Source organism: Chiroxiphia lanceolata, chromosome 3 (assembly GCF_009829145.1).
Source record: "Chiroxiphia lanceolata isolate bChiLan1 chromosome 3, bChiLan1.pri, whole genome shotgun sequence".
Classification (NCBI taxonomy): Eukaryota; Metazoa; Chordata; class Aves; order Passeriformes; family Pipridae; genus Chiroxiphia; species Chiroxiphia lanceolata.
Window position 1 is genome coordinate 59,132,312 of NC_045639.1, and position 17,853 is coordinate 59,150,164.

Consider the following 17,853-nt stretch of genomic DNA (forward strand, 5'->3'; position numbering starts at 1 on the left):
AAGTCATGTAGATCCTCCTATCTGTGGGGTATTTTTGACAGTAGATACTTTTCTCTGATGTCATAATTATTGTTTAACCAGTTTGGCCTCGAACACTCAAAAAATGTTGGATTGCTCAGAGGAAAAATGTGTTAGCTTCTAATAGCTTTTACCCGAAATGACTTCAGAATTTTTTTTTTTATTTGAAAGAATTAGGCAAAAGAAAACTCACACTCAACCAAGCATGTGGAAAAAGAGACTCAAAACGAGCTGCCTTAGTCACAGGCTTCCCAAAACCAACAACCTACACATGTGGGGGACTCCAGCCCGCAAGCTGATAAGTCAGAATTGGTGACTTACACTCCAGTTTGTGTTTCTAAAAAAAAGATCCTTATTACCATCATCTTGTAAATAAAGTGAAAATCACAAGGAATAAAAGTGCTGGGTAATGTGTTTCTTGTGTGTGTGAGTGTGCCCCTGGAAAAATACTAAGTTAAGAAGGGAAATAATGCAGACGGTAAAAAGAAAGCCTCCCTTGTTTCATTATTCTTGAGTGTGTCTGGTTTGCATCTGTTACTGCATTTTTCACTTAAGACCCCTTATTTCTTTAATACCTATGAATGACTGTTTTTGACTGGCAGTTTGAAAATGTGACTTTACTCCAATTAACTCTACTTTTTGTCTGTACTTAGGCCTTTTTAAGACCATATTTCTCTGTGTTAAAGCATGAGTAAAACCAACACATGGAACAATTTATTAAAATGTCAGGCAGGTTTGACAGGTGCAGGAGAAATTGCTTGGTTTCACATATTGAAACAGCTGTAGTTTTATATGTGATGAAATTGCAATGGGATGGGGTTTCACATTTGTTTGTTCATCTTGTGTTTGCTGTTTTGTTTTTGAAGCATTGAGTCATTTCCCCCTCTCCAAGGAGGACTCTTAGGACCTATTCCTCAAGTGGATGAGGCATCTACTCTCCGCAGAGCGAGAGGAAGCTTGGTAAAATTCAAACATTTCAGAGTAGACTGAAATGTAACTAGAAAATAATAGTTTTCTCCTCATGGGACTATAAATAAATTTTGTTTGCTGATTTTGGAGCAAGAAATGCTATAAATGTTAGGTTCAACTTTCAGATAGACTGAGCTAGATTTCATTATGTATCTTTAAAGAACATCATGATCAGAAAGTTTTGTATTAATAATCAACAAATGTTAACCTCATAAGAGTCTCTTGCATCAAGGAGGTTTACTTTCACAGTGTGTAATTACTAGAGGAAGATGTATGTTTTATTTTCAAATTACTCAGGACCATATGTTCTCCTACAGTGACAGAGTATGTATCAAGTGGTGCCATTTTACATAAGTTCATTTTTATCACTCTGCCTAGGAAAAAAATCAGATAAAAATCAGCGAAAGATCTGAAAAGAATTGGTCACATTTGGCACTGAATTAATTTGCCAAAACACTTGAATTATAAAATCCCTTCCTAGTTTAAATCCTCACTGACGATAGTAGTTTAAGTTGCAAGTTCTTGTGTGGCTCAGAATAAAATAATCTTCTAAATCCCAGTTGAAATGTATCAGTGCCTTGTCCACTGCATCTCAGCTGGGATGCCATTTAAAAATGGCTAATTTGAGTGATCAAGACTTACTCAAACAGTATTCTTAGCAACTCAACAGCAAAGGCAAATTGGCCACTAGAAAAAGCTGGGAAGACAAACGGGTATTTTCCTGGAAGATTTTCCTTTGAGAAAACATGTTGCATGGGGCTTTGAACAACCTGATCTAGTGGAAGGTGTCCCTGACCATGGTAGAGGGTTCAGAACTAGAGGATCGTTAAGGTTCTTTCAACCCAAACCTATTCTATCATCCTGTTATTCAATGTCTCCTTTGATTCAGGAGTAGAAAAGCAAAGGCATTTACTTTGTCAGTGTTACCCAATGTGCTAGATGACAGGACACCCCCAGAGCTCCTGAGTGCTTAAGTGGGGCTTCTGACCAAGGCTGTGGCAGCCTCCCCCACGGCACTTCCAGACCACACTGCAGGTGAGCCTGCATGGGCTGCTAAAGTCCCTGTTGCCAGGTCCCAGCCCAGCTTTGCCTTACAAAGGAGGTGATCTATGAAAAACCATTGTCATCTCTCACCTGGAGCCTCTCCAGGAATATTTCAGCTTTCTGAGGTATATGGTCCATCTCGCAGCTCTGTGAGTGTTTTGGTGCATCTCTCTCATAGGGCCAGAAAGAACAGGCTCATCTAATGGTCCTGGTTGCCTTAAAGATTGATAAAAAATTAGGATGCTATGGAATATTATATAACAAATCAGAAGGGTCGATTTCTGCCAAATCAAAACATGACTAATGAAGTGCAATATCAGGTTTAAATTCAAAATAGGACAGTTATTAATTTCAGGCCACGCAAAGTATGCTTCCCTGCTCTGAGTAGTATGAAGTTTTTGAATAGCCCAGGGTGACTACCAAATGGGACTTGATGCTGTAACCAGTCGTCCATAGTGTTCTGTCACTGTAGTCATTATTCTTGCACTGCAGCTAAACTTTATAATGCTGGAGTATTTCAGCCCAGACTACCGAAGGATGCAAAATAATCATTGCATCAGGAAAATGAGAGGGAGAAAAAGAACACTATCATATCCTCGTTTTGCCTGAGATTTTTTTTATTTACCTACCTTTGCAGCCCATTCACACGCAAACATTCATTCCCTGACTTCTGTGCCTGGATCAGATGCTCACTATACCCTGTAGACTGATTTAAGGCTTTGACTAATAGATGTGGGATGTGGTGTTTATCTGAGCAGGAGGTAAAATAAAACTTGCTTAGATTTACTGTCAATTGGCTTTGCTGACATGAAGCAGAGAATAGAGAAGAGAAGGTACAGCTGAGGAGCCTGGAACTATTTGGATAGATTTGGGGTTGTATTGTTCATGTTGTTTTTATTTGATCTAGATGAAAAGCATTTTTAACTTGGTAGCCTGGAAAGATTAGATTTGCACATACACAATAAACCCCATTTTGTTTTGTTTTCCTCTTTGACATAATACGCAGAGGGTGTTTATACACCAGCATGGACAATGAATCTATTGTCTCATCTTGTGTAGAAACAAGTACCATCAGTGCTTACAACTGATCCAAGAGCTCTTACCTGATTCCAGCACATCAGTTATTTATTTATTCACAGAGGAAAGAATCCCATGACAGTAACAATTGTTATCAAGGACAACACGGGAGGAAGGAGGAAAGGAAAACCTTAAGTGGAGACTATTCAGTTGTTTAGATTTTTTTTGGTGCCACATTTCAAATAAATCAGTCAGTCAGTATGAAGGCACAGCAAAACTTAATTTAGCTATGAATGGGAGATGTGGGTTTTACAGACTTTTTCCTGCATCACTGGAGCTGGCAAGCTTTCCTATTTACTGGAACGGGAAAATCAGCCAGACAGTTGTCTGTGTGCTCATTAACACTCATTATTTGCACTACTGATGTGCCTAAATTTTCTGCTGCTCTTCATGCCTTAGCTTACAGGGATGCATCGTGTTCAACAGGAATATTTAAACACATATTTAGAGGATCCCAAATTCCTCAAGTCATTTTGATACATATCATCTTTTGGGATTGGTTTCTGTATGCAGTCACATGTTGACGTATTTTTTAAGAATCTCGCCTTTGCTGACTTTCTGCTGCGGCCTGGAGATGTGTCATTCACACTTAAGATCATAAAAATCTGCTTTATTTACTTGACATGTTACCACTGCAACTGATGACAGCAAAAAACACAGAAATGTTTACTATGCTTTCCTTTAGTTAGATTTGATTTCTGCCAGATGCTGTTGGCAAGGGAAATACCTTAGTGCAGAAGAGTGTGTGTAAATGTGTGTATGTGTGTGTGTAAATAGCAATACTGATTACAAATCATGGCAAAAGCCCTGAAATGGTCACCACATTAAGAACCTGAGCAGAGATGTGGCACAGAACAGGTTAAATTCTCAGCATGAACCAGGATTGTGCCTGGGTCTGAGAAATCCACTAACACTTCCCAGCCCTCAGATTCATGTATGTGCCCAAGTCCCTGTCATGCTGGAGCAACTCTGTCCTTGTCCCCCTGGTGCACTCTTTTCTATGGGAGGAAACCTGGAGACAGCAGCTGAAGGGGAAGTATGAATTGAATTTGATGGAGTGATGGGTATTTACACTAGACCAGTCTGCCCAATGCCTGTACAACATAAATCCACCTGGCTGTAGGCAGATGGAGGTGGTAGGAGATTATTACATTCCAAATAAACTAGAAAAAACCCAGAAGTAGGATAGGTCAGTCATCTAATCCAGCTCTTATGGTTCCATTATTTGCTGGGATGCCAGGAAGATTATGAAAGGCATCAGGTTATGACCATCATATATACTTTCATGTGCTCTTCTTTGTGACATTTATACAGGCAGTCACAAAGTTGAAGGCTCTCCACAAAGATTTGTTAAAGAATTTATTATGAAATAGCAAAGGAAGAGAAGGATGGGAGGTGAAACTGAACCCCAGAGAACTGGCACAGATTTCCTTAGGGCTTGCAGGAGTCCTGTTGCAGCCAGAGTGGCATTCCCCTGTCTTGCAGCACCCACTGTCCATGACCAGAGTGTGTTGGGGCTCCTGTGAAGAACATCATTATTCCCTAAACTTCACCCGGAGCTGTGGCCGATCTGTCTTTCCACAGATCTCCTTCACGTGCAAGTAACCTTTCTCCTGGCATATTTGGAGGGCTAAATTCTACATAAATCCAGGCTGTGTACATCCAGGCCTGGACAGAAACAATGTGCTCTGCTATTTGACCTCAGTCTGCTTTTTTGCGAGCAGTTTCTCGGCTTTGCAGAGAAAGCAACAAATGATGATTATGCAGTGAGTTGCCCTTCACTTTCCCTTTTAAAATAAAATGTGATTAATAATCAACAAAGTGATGTGTGTCAGGGAGCTGGAGGGGAAAAAAACAGCTTGAGGTGATTTGACAAACTGATTTTTTTGCTGTGCTGCATTTCCCATGGGACATGACAAATTAAATGTCAAAGCCAACTAGAAAATAGTGATATATCTCAGCCCGGGCATTAATCAGCCTGCCTCTCGTTTACCACTTCCCACTTAAGTAGATGACTGTATGCAGTCTGAACAATGGAGCTTTTCATTCTCTAATCACCCTAATTGTAATTTAAACAAGTTTCCTGACAGTCACCCTCAAGGCTGCAGGGGAGATGATTCCAAGAGCTCCACGTCCACCTCGGGTTTACATAATGGATGAAAATTCAAATCCTTGTCCACGGTGCAATTAGATAATGTCAGGAAAAGGAAAGAAGGGATCGGATGAACTGCAATAGGAGAAGGAGAAATGTACATTTGATATCACTGGGAGCCAAAACTAAAACACACACACATACACTGACCTAGATCACAGTCAAGGCATTTGATACTGTCTGGTAGGGAAAAGAATATCCAGAGACTTTGCAATGCAACATGTAGCATAAAGGACCTGACTGAGAACCCTAATAACCCATCAACTGATGCAAACAAAAATTTAATGAATAATAGAAATTTAAGTAAAGAAGAGTTCAAGTGCAAGGATTGGTTTATTCCAATTTCCCACAAAAATGGGGGAAAAAAATGCCCGTCCAAAGTTTCAGAGGCATGCTGCTGTACAGAGCACACGGTTGCATAGGCTGTCAGATTACATTTGATACTCTTGTGTCAATGGGTGTGATGTTTCATTGAGAACTGGCTGATAATACTGGACCTCCCAGCAGATTTCCACAGTTTCCCTCAAGCCATTCCATTATTCAGTTTACCCTCAGTCCTCAGCAAATGTTTGCAATTTTAGATATCTAATGGCCTATCAAATTTGTCTACAAACTTATGCCTTCCTTCTTTCACACTAATATTTACTGTTCCAGAATAGGTATCTTCCCACCTGATTGCTAAATCCTACGAAAATCCATAGTCTGTATCAGATGCTTAGCGCAGAAAAGTGACTCCCACATCCACAAAGGGCGGGATATTATGTCCCTACATAACATGCCTTTTCCTTTCCAGTGTATTCATCAGTCTTGAAAGTCAAATACTCAGCTGGCAAGCCAGAAAACAAGCTTGTTCATGTCCTGAGAAGCACCAGGTTTTTCAGTCTCTCCAAAGAAAGGGAGAACATTCCAGGATGGCCACTGGTACCACCAGCACCTTCTTGCCTCCAAGAAAAATCCACATCTCCATCAGTAGCGGCCCTAGAGAACAGGCTGGTGGTTCTCTCACGGAAAATATTGCTCATTCTTACAGTGATGGGGACCGGCTATGAATAACTAGTTAAAATATAAAATGTGCTGAGTTGACTGATGACATTGACAACTGAGCCATACAAAATTAAATCTGTATCTGTTTGCTATTACATAACAGGAAAAGCTAGGAGTAAAAAAAGCCCCTGGAACTTGGCAAATCTCATTTAATCACATCTGGCAATTTTTGAGTCTGAGATTATCACTGTTGGATATCATGTTTTTAGAAAGTAAAGCAAACAAAGAAACTCAAGCAAACAAGAGTCAGAAAATAGAGAGCCTTTAAAAAAATACTTGCGCACCTTTCAGCAATACTATAGGCCAAGCTTGGGAAAAAGGTATTTGAAGCTATTATCTAATGACGGTCACATTTCAATTTAGTTTAGGATCAGTGAAACATGGTTACATACTTGAAGGGTGTACAGTGCTCCTTTGAACTCACTTATCTCTAAAGAACAGGGAAAATTTTCATCAATTTCAGTTGTGGTCATTGCAAGAAATGCTAGAAATATCAAACAACTTTGACTAGTTGCAGAGGTCCTTTGGTGGTCCAACAAAACCAGCAGTACCAAAAGTTCCTAAAATGTGACAGGATGGAGAGGTGTTTATTTCTAGCCATGAAGGTCTATGAGTGTGAAGTTGACTGCATTTGTTCCAAATAAATTGTTCAATCTTCAAAAAAAAAGTAAAAAAAAAAGTAAAAATGTCATTTGACTTGAAAATGTGAAATTGTTGATTTTTGAAAAGTTGGAATTAGTTGCTTTGACAACTTCAAAACCCTTTCTCTTCAGAAATTATTCAGATGAGTAATTACATTAGAGCTGATCAGGCTTCATAGACAATTCTGGTGACCTACGTTTTTTCTTGCTTTGCACTTTTTCTCTCCAAGCAAGGAAAGGCAAGGCAAAGGCTCTCTGAAGCATTTTTAGTCAATTTCTAGCTAATAGCAGTAAGGCAATATTTGACAAATCTCAAGGTTGTCTGCACAAACATGTAGAGTTGATGTCTTGGTCAGCCTTAGAAAGCAAGACACACTAGCCCTGTGCATGACAGAATGCTGATGTGCAGCTTCAGTGCTAAGATGGACTGTGCTCAGCACACACCACCAGCAAAGCAGACCACTGTCTATCTGCACAGGCCTGTGAGGTTGTTCCTTCACAGAATCAGTGTGAGAACAGTGATTCTCAGGAATGCAGTTATAGCTTAACCAGAAACTGTTGGATGGTCCAAAACCAGGCATGCAGTAGAAGCAATTTCTAGCAGATACAAGTTGTTGATGAGAAAAAAGCACAAAGAAACTATAGTCATGATGGGGCAAGAGTCACTGTGAGCTCTTTCTGTTCTGCTCAATTCTATTTGGATTATTTCAGACACACTCAAAGAGTCAGCTGCCTATACTTTGTAATAGTGTATGAAGTTGCTTGGGGAGTTTAAAGAGACCTACCTTGGAAACAAAAGTACAGAAATCTTCAGAAACAGTTCAGAACAGAACTGCTTCCTGCAGTTAGGAGCAGGCTCTAATTTATTTACTGGTAGATGGATATCATGATAAGAATAAAAAAAATAGTGTATTTGAATAATCAAATACTCCTTACAGTGCCATAAAGAATTATGCACCTCACACTGTGGTATTTGAGCTCTGGGGAGACTTTATAGCAGCCTTCCAGTACCTAAAAGGACTCTACAGAAGTCTAGAGAGGGGCTTTTTACAAGGGCATGTGGTGACAGGACAAGGAGTAATGGCTTTAAACTGAAAGAGAGTAAGTTTAGATTAGATATTAGGAAGAAATTCTTCATTATGAGAGTGGTGAGGCATTGGAACAGGTTGTCCGGAGACACTGGGAATGCCTCATCCCTGCAAGTGGTCAAGGCCAGGCTGGATGGGGCTCTGAACAACCCGGTAGAATGGAAGGTGTCCCTGTCCGTGGCAGGGTAGTTGAAACTAGATGATCTTTAAGGTCCTTTCCAACCCAACCATTCTATGATTATATGATCATATAATGCCCTAAATAGCAAACTATCATATGCTACTTGTTAATCTGTCTTTGTCAAGTCAGGGAAGAAACTGTGAGAAATTTCTTCAAAATTCTTTTTCTTTTTGTGCAATTCAGTGTGGGAGATTTTTTAGTGGAAGTGAATTCAAAAGAAATGAACCTTTGCACTTTGAAATCTTTAGAGGCATTTAAGATAACCCAAGTCAAACAGAACTATAGATGTAAGGCACTTGTCTAACGTAAATGTAAATATTAAGAACTCAAAAATCTTTGAAGTCTATTAAGGTTAAAGCGAGACGAAAGCATATAGTGTAGACTTATAATTCAATGACTAATATATACACATAACATTTCAATAAACTAAACTGAGTCACTCTGAAAAGTAATACATAATCTTGAAACATCAATAGAAACCCAAGACCTGCATAGCAAAGCCCAGGGAAATTGTTTTTCTTCCCAAGTCTGATCTTGGCCTTGCTGCTACAAAGATGCTGCCAATTCATACTTCCAGTTTCAAATCAATATTTTCAATGCTTTTGGACAATGTTGAAAATCAGTGGTGAATCACTTCATTTTCCACACTTTTTGTGCATGTTACTTATGAATTTCAAAATACAAATGTAGGGTTCGTCTGCAAAGGGATACTGATTCTGAATTAGCTGAAGAAGTGGTATTACAAAGGAGTTGAATGTTGTTAAAGTCCTCCTGAACCTTTTAATTCAGAATAAAACCTGAAGTTTTAACTTAGATAAATGGAGTAAATGGCTGCAGAATTAATTAAACCCATTATAATTCTGAACCAAGCCATCCACACAGGGGTTGAATGTGTATTTACCTAGTTCGTGACTGGACCAGAAGACATTAACACACCCATGTAGGCAAGTTCTTAAAACAACAAACATGCCAGCTCTCAGCACAGCTCCACGGCACCCACTGCAGCAGCAGCTCCATCCTGGCTTCCCTGGAGCAGCTGCCGGGCAGGTCTGGGCAGCACAGGGCCCCTGCGTGGCGCCTCAGACAGAGGCAACAGCTTCCGAAAAAAGAAAAACAACTTTCCTTGGCTTAGCTATGCAGGTCTTGGTTTCTATTGATGTTTGTAAGTTATATATTACTTTTCAGAGTGACTCATTTAAATTTATTGAAATGTTACATGTATTTCACTAAGTCAGCACAGCATCCTGGACTGAGCAGATGTGGCTGGATATATATGAACCTGAACTTTGCTCAAAACAGTGAAGGAAAACTAGAATTCTTTTAAAGCTTTCCTCTGACAGTGCATTTGAACTGTGGATGTGCTGACCTGTTTGGACTATTTCCAACCATTAAAAGAAATAATCTTACTAGTCCATTCAATCTCAAAGCTCGATTTTCCCATCTTAGTTTCCCCAAAACTTTGTTGCATCAAACAGAACAACGTGACCAGATTAGTGTTCGTGATCATACTTCTTCATCTCTCAGTACAGGCTGTAATGTATAAATAATATGGACCTATCACGTGAAAACATTGGTTTAGTCCAACACTTTTAAGCAGCAAAAAGTAATCCATAAAAAAAGATGTGTATCTGAGTTAAAACTAGGAATCAGCTTGGAATAAATAATAGTAAGAAAAATTCTTTAGAATTCACCCTGAACTCAAGGACCACTTGCTGCTGCTAGAGCCAGAAGATGCCACCTATACTCTGATGTATGCAGCTTCTTGAAATGCACTCACTGTTACTTTCCCTCATCATTACCATTCACACAAATTAAAGCACTGGTGGGTAATTTTTAATTTATGATCATTATACTGCAGAATGTATATGTCATTGCCATTAAAAGGTACAGCTACAAGGTCATTCCATACAGGCAGATTTTGCTGTATCAGAAGTACGCAGGTCACATTTTGAATGCTTCTTCATACACAGGCAGGCTAGAAAAATGTAAATGGAAACAGAAGACAGTGAAACTACAGGTGAAGCTACAATAGAAATTATTTTTTAACTGTATCACTGCAAATCCCATGAACTCAAAACCATAAAACTAACATCAAAGGGTGTTAATGAAACCTCAAATCCAGATTTACATTTGAATCCCTGCCTCAGTTGATGCCATATGTAATTGAATAGTCTCAAGCAATAGACTGACCTATGCTCCCTGAATTTTTAAGAAAGACTGAACTTGCAGCTCATTGCATCCCAGGCCCTTTTCTGCAGTCAATTTGGTTCTTTTTTCATGCACACTCCTGCACACTGTGTGCACCCATAATGATATAACTGAAGCTGCAGGATGTCAAAGAAGAAAAGCAAAACCAGGTCCAAAAACACTTAACTGATCACCAGGCCAAACCTAAAAAGGACAAATTGAGCAGACATTTACTTCTCTCAGAATCACATTAAATACATTGCACATTTCCCATAATAAAACTACACTGGAAAATCAAGCATGGTTTTTTTGACCATTAATATAATTATTATTTTCAACATACCAAATTTGGAATTAGATCAAGACACACAACCATGTATTTACTTGTGGAGAATAATATATTTAATGATGTGCTTAACAATCATAGAGGCAATTATGATTGGCAAAAATAAATGTTTTTAAAATCTGCTTGAATCAAAAGATCAGTTTCAATACATATTTATTGAAATGGAATCTGAAAAAGAAATAATCCCTCCTGCTACAACTTCGACCCACCAACCTGAAGCTAAAACAGTCCAGATAGTCTTGTAGGGATGCTCCAGAGCATGGAAGTAGGGGATAATATTATCCACACAACCTGATGTTGCTAAAAAAAGGAAATGGGAAATGCAGTGGGAAGTGGCTCATTTGCCCACAGAAGGAAATCTATTTGTTTGGTTTCCATAGAGAGGAAAGAGAAATTTTCCTAACCTTGAGATTTCCGGCAGGTCAGCACAGTAGGGCAGTTGCAGGCGTTTCGCTCATGGAGGAGTCACCAGCAGAAAGCTGGTTAGATATGTCTCACTCTGTTTGTTTATCGTACGTAATCCTGGTAACCAGTTGCTGAGATATAGACTTCCACAGTTAATCAAACACTCGCAGTCATGCTCATGACTAATGTAACATAAAATATTTGTTTTCCTGATGTAAAGCATCTTCTAATGGCAAATATCATCTCCTAATGAAGCACAGTGATGCTGAGGCCAGGGACACCAAGCTCAAAAAGCAAAGAGGTTGCCTCCTGTCAATAGGAGGCCAGTTGGGCTGCCAGCCATGGCTGTCTCAGCCTTCCCCCTCCAGGCTGGTAGAGTGTATCCTGACACATCCCTATCTGTCCTTCGCATTCAAATGAGACAGTTCTGATCAGATTCAGTGCAAATATACCACAACTCACATAGAGGTCCTTTTGCTTTCACAATGGAAAATAATTTAGGAAAAGAGCTCAGAAAGGTTTCTGAGTCCTCGCTTAACTTGTTAGAAAATCGAATACTTCTGATTCACATGGTGGAAAAGAAACAGTCACAGAAGCAAAAGGAAGAGCAAAGCGTACAAGGCTGACACAGCGAGCACAGTGTATTATGCTCATAACCAGTGTCCATCCTGCTGTAGTACACTGAGTCCTAACCAGGGGGCTGTGGAGACAAGGAGAAGGCAGGGGAAGGCAGTTTAGAGGAGTCAGGATCAAAATTTGTGGCAGGTCAACACGAGAAACTGACACTTGAATGGAGTGATGGGAGGCACAGAAAAGGCTGAGATAGTTTATGAAGTAAGAGATGATACAGTAAATATTGCTGTTGGAAAAAAGGACTGCAGAAAGCAAGTCTATTCCTGCAAAACCTGTCTGCTTTTTCTCCATGGGGAAACTGAGTTGTCTAGGCTGAAAGTACTTGCTTTGGATAGTTGTCTTTCTCTTCTCAGCAGTCTACCTTATATTTCAATATCTTTATTAAGCCTGAAAACTATGTATTGTAGATAAACTTCTGGCAGACTTGGACAAAGCAGCAAAAGTTTCTCAGCATAAAGAGCCTGGTTATGATGTGCATTCACACATGCACCCTGACATGGCCTAGTACTTTCTCCTGCAGAAAATCGATCTTGATCCTGATATCTGATTATTTTCCCCAAACTGTGCTGTTATCCTCATTGCAAACCCTGCTGTGCCATCCCAGCTGCCATAAAGCAAAGAGAGTCCATAACCTCCTTCTGTGTTGACAGGTACGAAGGTGGATTAAGAGCCCAATGGTCAACGTTGAAAAGCACTCACATACCAGCCTCAAATACCCGGGGTCCACTGTGATGCATTTACCTCCAGGAGATTCAGAGCTTGAGCCTCCACTCTGCCAGACCTGCCTGAACGACCACCCTTTCCAGCGAGGGATAGCTCCTCAGGAGGCCGAGTCCTGCTCCTGGGAGAGTCAGAGAAACAGCAAAGTAAGCCACTATTTCCTTCCACCAAACTTTGTTTACATGTTTTACACTGATAATGGGTCTGTACTTACAACGGGTCTGTACTTATGAGATGGTGCTTCCCTTGAAGAGAGGGAATTCTCTGAAACCTGAAACTCTGTTGACCAAGGCTGTTGTGCACATTTGGGCTCTGTTTTCTACCTTCAACTTCGATACCCATGAAAAACAAAGGACTCTTCACTAAGGTGTTGTGATGTACTCCCACAGTATTTGAACAGATTAGCAGCAACGATAAGTATTATTTATCTGTTTTGCATAAACAGGTGTGGATAGGTGATGAAAAGGACCCAGACTTGCTAATTTTTTCCCTTCTGTCCCACAATTACCAGACCACCCTTCTTCCTTCCCCCCAAGCCATATCTAGCTTTCTCTTTAGAAGTCCGAATTTGTCTCAGGGAGTTTTCCGTGACAGGAGGTGAGTGATTCAGCAGAAGGGAAACCCTGTTTTGCCTCCAGTTATGCCAGTATGTTATAAATGACATCGTTCTGCATGTTGTGCTGGGCAGTTGCACACAGATGTGAAGGTGGCAAAACTGTGAGGGCTGAGATGAAATGGTCAAGAAGGGGCTTTTCAGAGGCAGACTTTGTATCTTTCTTTCATTGTTCACCTCCACCTAATCCCTGTGGAGACAAGCCAAATGCAGAACAGAAAGTTTTGCTGAGAGCCCGTTATCCCTGACAAAATTATCCCTGCCTGAAAATGGTGCGCAAAAAAGGAGACAGTTGTAGAAACATAAAAGCAAACAAATAAGAATCTTTCCAAGTACAAAGCAGAGCAAATGTGACAAGGCATTTATCAGACTTAGCACACAGCTCAGAGCAGAAACATTTCTTCAAGCTGCATCTGCTGCATTTTTAAACGGGGAAATTCCAGCAGTAGGTAGAAATGGAAGTCCTGTGTGCTTCTTAAACCCAACAAAGGCATTTTGGTGAAACATGTGCAAGCAGAGGAGCTAATTACTCCTCCATTTTACTTCATTAAGAAGATTAATTTTGCTCAGGCTGAAGCATTAAAAAATGAAAGCACCAAAGACGGTGGATTCTGCAAATCCTTTGCCTTGCTGTAAATCACATGTACTCCCGTACAGCCGTAGGGCCTCACAACTGATTTCTATTAGGTTTTACATGCATATGGGATAGATTTGGCTGAATGCAGATTCCCCTGGACCTCTCTCAGCCTCCTTACTGCAAGCCGTGGAGAGGCTGCTTACTCAGCAGGAGGAGTCTGCAGCAAAGGGGATATTTTGCACGCTGCTTTAAAAACATTGTTGTCTGGCAAAAGACTTCTTGGATAGAGCTATCCTGCATAAGGAGTCTTTTAAGTAAGTTCAAGCACAGAGTCCTTGATGTGATTAAATGTAAGGTCACTGTCTCTTTCTCTACAGTAAAACCAGGCAGGAAGCTTTTAATAATAAAGTCTGAAGGAGTTCTGTGTCTGACCTTTTCAAGGTTTAAAGAGAGTTTCTGGGTGAGACTCTGTTCAAGGGTTACAAATGGCACAAACTGCATAAACGTGAAATAACTCCCTTCACTTTAAATCAATGAACTTGAACAGACAGTTCCGTATTTCAAGAAGAGAACATGGTCTCTGTTAAATCAGCAGGGAGCTTGGAATGTGTCAGTCGTCTCTCCTAGCTAATTCTGATTTCTTTTTCCCCATTACTCTTCCTTCTCTGTTTTCCAATACTGCAACCAGGTACTGGTATAGTGATTATAGTTCCTTTGTGCTGTGTCCAACACCAACCCATACAAGGATCCTACTGACACTGTTCTTTTGCTCAAGGGCAAATTAACTCAAAAACAAATCAGCTGTGAAATATTATCAAAGGCTTATTCTGGCAACAATCTTTCTCTGACAGGTTTCAGGCTACTCTGATTGGCTTGAAAAAGGTCTTATAGAAACCAATCTGATCAAAACCCATCACCAAAGGGAACACGTCTGTATTCCTATTCTTATTTCCAACACAGAATAATGGAAAAAAATCATTAGTTTGTTTACTGTGATGGCAATTATGTAGTGAAGTCTTTAAAAATTGACTTTGTGTAAATAAGATTATATTGAAACTAAAAGTGTTTTAAATAACGAGATTTTTTTCTTATGATATGCTTTCATTTCCACCTCCCCAGGCTTTTCTATTAAGGCATGTGTCAGGTGGAGTTTATAAAGATGATTACTGATGTAACCTCTACTAAGTCTTCTCTATTATTTGTATGATAGCATATTACGTCTGTATTTTTATGACTTTTTTCCGCATTCTATACACTGGACTAGGTAATTTTCAAACACTGCCAGAAAATCATGCTAATTTTCACATGACTGACTTACATAGGTATATTATTGTTTTTTGTAACCGATGTGGATTAGTTATATGGGAGCTTATATCTGCTCTACTAGTGTAACAGCTGAAGCCCTAAAGGCTTTGGACCACTGCCAAGGTAATGATTTACAATAACCAGTCCTCGCTTTTCCATGTCTATCTACATAGTTCAGGTTGCACAAAATTCATTGGCTTGATGAAGAGGATAAATTTCCCTTCAAAATAAATTACCATGCTGTGTAATGAATACCTTGCGTAAATAAGCCGGTTTTGAAAAAGCAGGCAAACCATCTTTTAGAGTTGCATTACAGCCTACTAAATAGAGAGAGGCTAACATGGTGAAAACTGGGTGTGATTTAAATCTTTCAGGTGAGGGTTTACCAGGCTGGGTTATTAGACATAAATCATACATACATACACACAGAAAAAAAAATTCTTTCATACTCTGCATGACCTGTGTATTCCATTTGCACTGTATTTTTATGCCCTTGTTTCAAATATTTCTGTAAATAAACAAAAGATAAGACCTTGTTAGTGAACTTAAAATATCTTTCTTTTTTTCTCAAACAGACCCAAGAGCTAGGTTCAAAGCTTGTTCTGTTCTTTCCTCATTGTCTAAAAAAAATCCAGTTGCCCTATCCATCAGCTGACATTTGTCCTGAAGCATCACAGACACATCTCTATCTAGTAAACCAAAGCCTTAAATGTCTAGAGCTGTCTTTTCTTTCCAAAGCTAAACAAAACCTCTGTGCTGCCCCTAGCTAAGGGATGAGGGGAAGGAAAGAGCAAACTAATGTGCTTACCCCATTTAGGCAATGTGACTTCAAATTGCCAGGAGCATGTCTGTGCATTCAGCACAGCCACCACTGCACGACTAGGGGCTCGGGGGTGCTGAGCAGGGCATTCAGCCCCATTAGCCCCAGAAGGGGTCTGTCCCCACGTATATAGTGGATTTTAGTCTCTTCACCCTCTCTTATCACTTCTGCGGGGCAGGTGGTGGAAAAGAGATGGAGGCTGCTGAGGCAGTTGCCCTGTCTTCCTACACCCACGGCAGTCCATCTGTCAATAGTGTCTTCTGTGAAGGAGCATCAGGAAAATCTTTCTTAGGGCAGCAGGGAATTCAATGTTCCTGCCTTTTTGGACAAGTCCTTTGCAGCTTAGTGGAAGTTAATTACTCTCATAGACACTTTTTGGATCGTGTTATTAAATCAACAACAGGAATTTTATTTTATTATTGAAAATCATTCAAAGCTCCTATGTGTAGAAGAGCTCTTGATTTTGGTCAGATTTCAGTACTTTACCATATTTTAAATCTTGCTTCAGGGATGAGGAATACTGAAAAAAATATTCCCAAACCAAAGGCTGGGCAATTATTTGAGATAGTTCTACTTACAAATCTCTCCTAAAAATAACATACAGCTTCTAGAAACCTGCATTTGAAATGGGGTAAGAATATGCTTCAGATGAAATACATTTCATAAAGGAGTATAATAAAAATAAATGCCTTTTAATGGACTAAGAAAATGTGGAGATGAAAAAAAATCTGACTAACTCTCCATAAAGAAAGAGTTTGGTGACAGATCTGAGTGGGCTTTTTAGGGAAAGATGGTTTTCTCACACATTTTGTATAAAAAATGCTCCTACATCTAATGATCTGCTCTGGTAATGAGGTACTCTGTGATTTCCACCCTGATAAGTGCTAGTTAATACACAAACACATGCACATACACAACACGGAAATGAAAATCCTGAAAACTCAGTATGGCACAATTACTCCTGGAACCAATATATGTGAAAAGTGCTGCAATAAAAGATAATTTGGAGAAGAAAAGTAGAAATAAGAAAAAAAAGAAAGTCTGGGTAACAGAATTGTTCAGTGAAATCATATCTGGAGAGGACTGTGAGAGGCTCTAATAAACCTAGGCAAATTAACAACCTGATGGAAGATTACCCCTGATACAGACAGAAACACAGTAATGTACTTTGATGGAATAATTATAACTACTCAGTACACACTGCAGGGTCTTGAATTAACCGTGATCATTTTAGAAGGCAGCCCTGGGTGCCACAGAGAGTAGCTTACTGAAGACCCTGGTTCAGAAGAGTAGCTCAGGAGGTTAATCCCGCACAGCAAAGCAGACACTCTATGCATTCATTTAGGAGTATAGCACTCCATCCACTGAATCTACTTCTGTCCCATATGGAGGCACATGGGGAAGGATGTGAAATATACCTGATGTGGGTGAGGACAGACCAGCAATACCAGGGCGACAAATGCCTGGAAAAGGCCTCGCAGGCCAAATTATGTCATTTTTTGCTTCATCTCTGTAATGAAATCCACTTTGAAGTGGCTGGCAAAGACCCTGGTAAGTAGGATCCTTTGGAAAGAGGTTGTCAAGGAGCAAAGGACAGATGAAGAGGCCAATGGTCCCATGAGCCTATAGCTCAGGCTGACATTGGTGCGTGAGCCTTGTTGTCTTGCTGGCATCTCCCCATGCAGTGATTCAGGAAAGATTTATGAAGATTTTCTCGATGAGTTTTGGTTTCTCTTTTGTCTCTTCTTGTTATTCTTCCAGGGAAAGCTGCTGACAGGAAAAAAAACACATATAATTAAAATAATTTCAGAAAGATCATGGTGCTTTATTTGCCTGCTCCATTGCAATAACGAATGTAGAAATAGGTCTGGAAAGAAAAAATTAAAAGCAATTGAAAAGTTTCCATTTAAGCCAACATAGAGTACAGAAACAATGAGAAAATTTTGTATGTGGTATAAAAGACTGAAAATTGTAAGCAGACTTTAAATGTAAAAGTTACAGGGATGTGAAATTGTCTGCCAAAACAGAAAAGT

At 39.7% G+C, this 17,853-nt stretch overlaps 1 protein-coding gene and 1 long non-coding RNA gene across 2 annotated transcripts in view; one reads left to right on the forward strand and one right to left on the reverse strand.

Moving 5' to 3' along the window:
- The window catches only part of LOC116784296, a 35,885-nt gene extending 22,441 nt beyond the window's left edge, over positions 1-13,444 (reverse strand). The window contains exons 1-2 of the long non-coding RNA XR_004356017.1: positions 12,720-13,444; positions 12,489-12,626 (exon numbers count right to left, since the gene is read on the reverse strand). This is a non-coding gene — a long non-coding RNA (uncharacterized LOC116784296). The remainder of the gene's footprint in view (positions 1-12,488; positions 12,627-12,719) is intronic.
- SGK1 (serum/glucocorticoid regulated kinase 1) overlaps positions 1-17,853 on the forward strand; it is a 67,872-nt gene that overhangs the window by 12,636 nt on the left and 37,383 nt on the right. Inside the window, exon 2 of the mRNA XM_032682758.1 lies at positions 12,436-12,651. Within this exon, the coding sequence (XP_032538649.1) occupies positions 12,436-12,651 (216 nt within the window). The remainder of the gene's footprint in view (positions 1-12,435; positions 12,652-17,853) is intronic.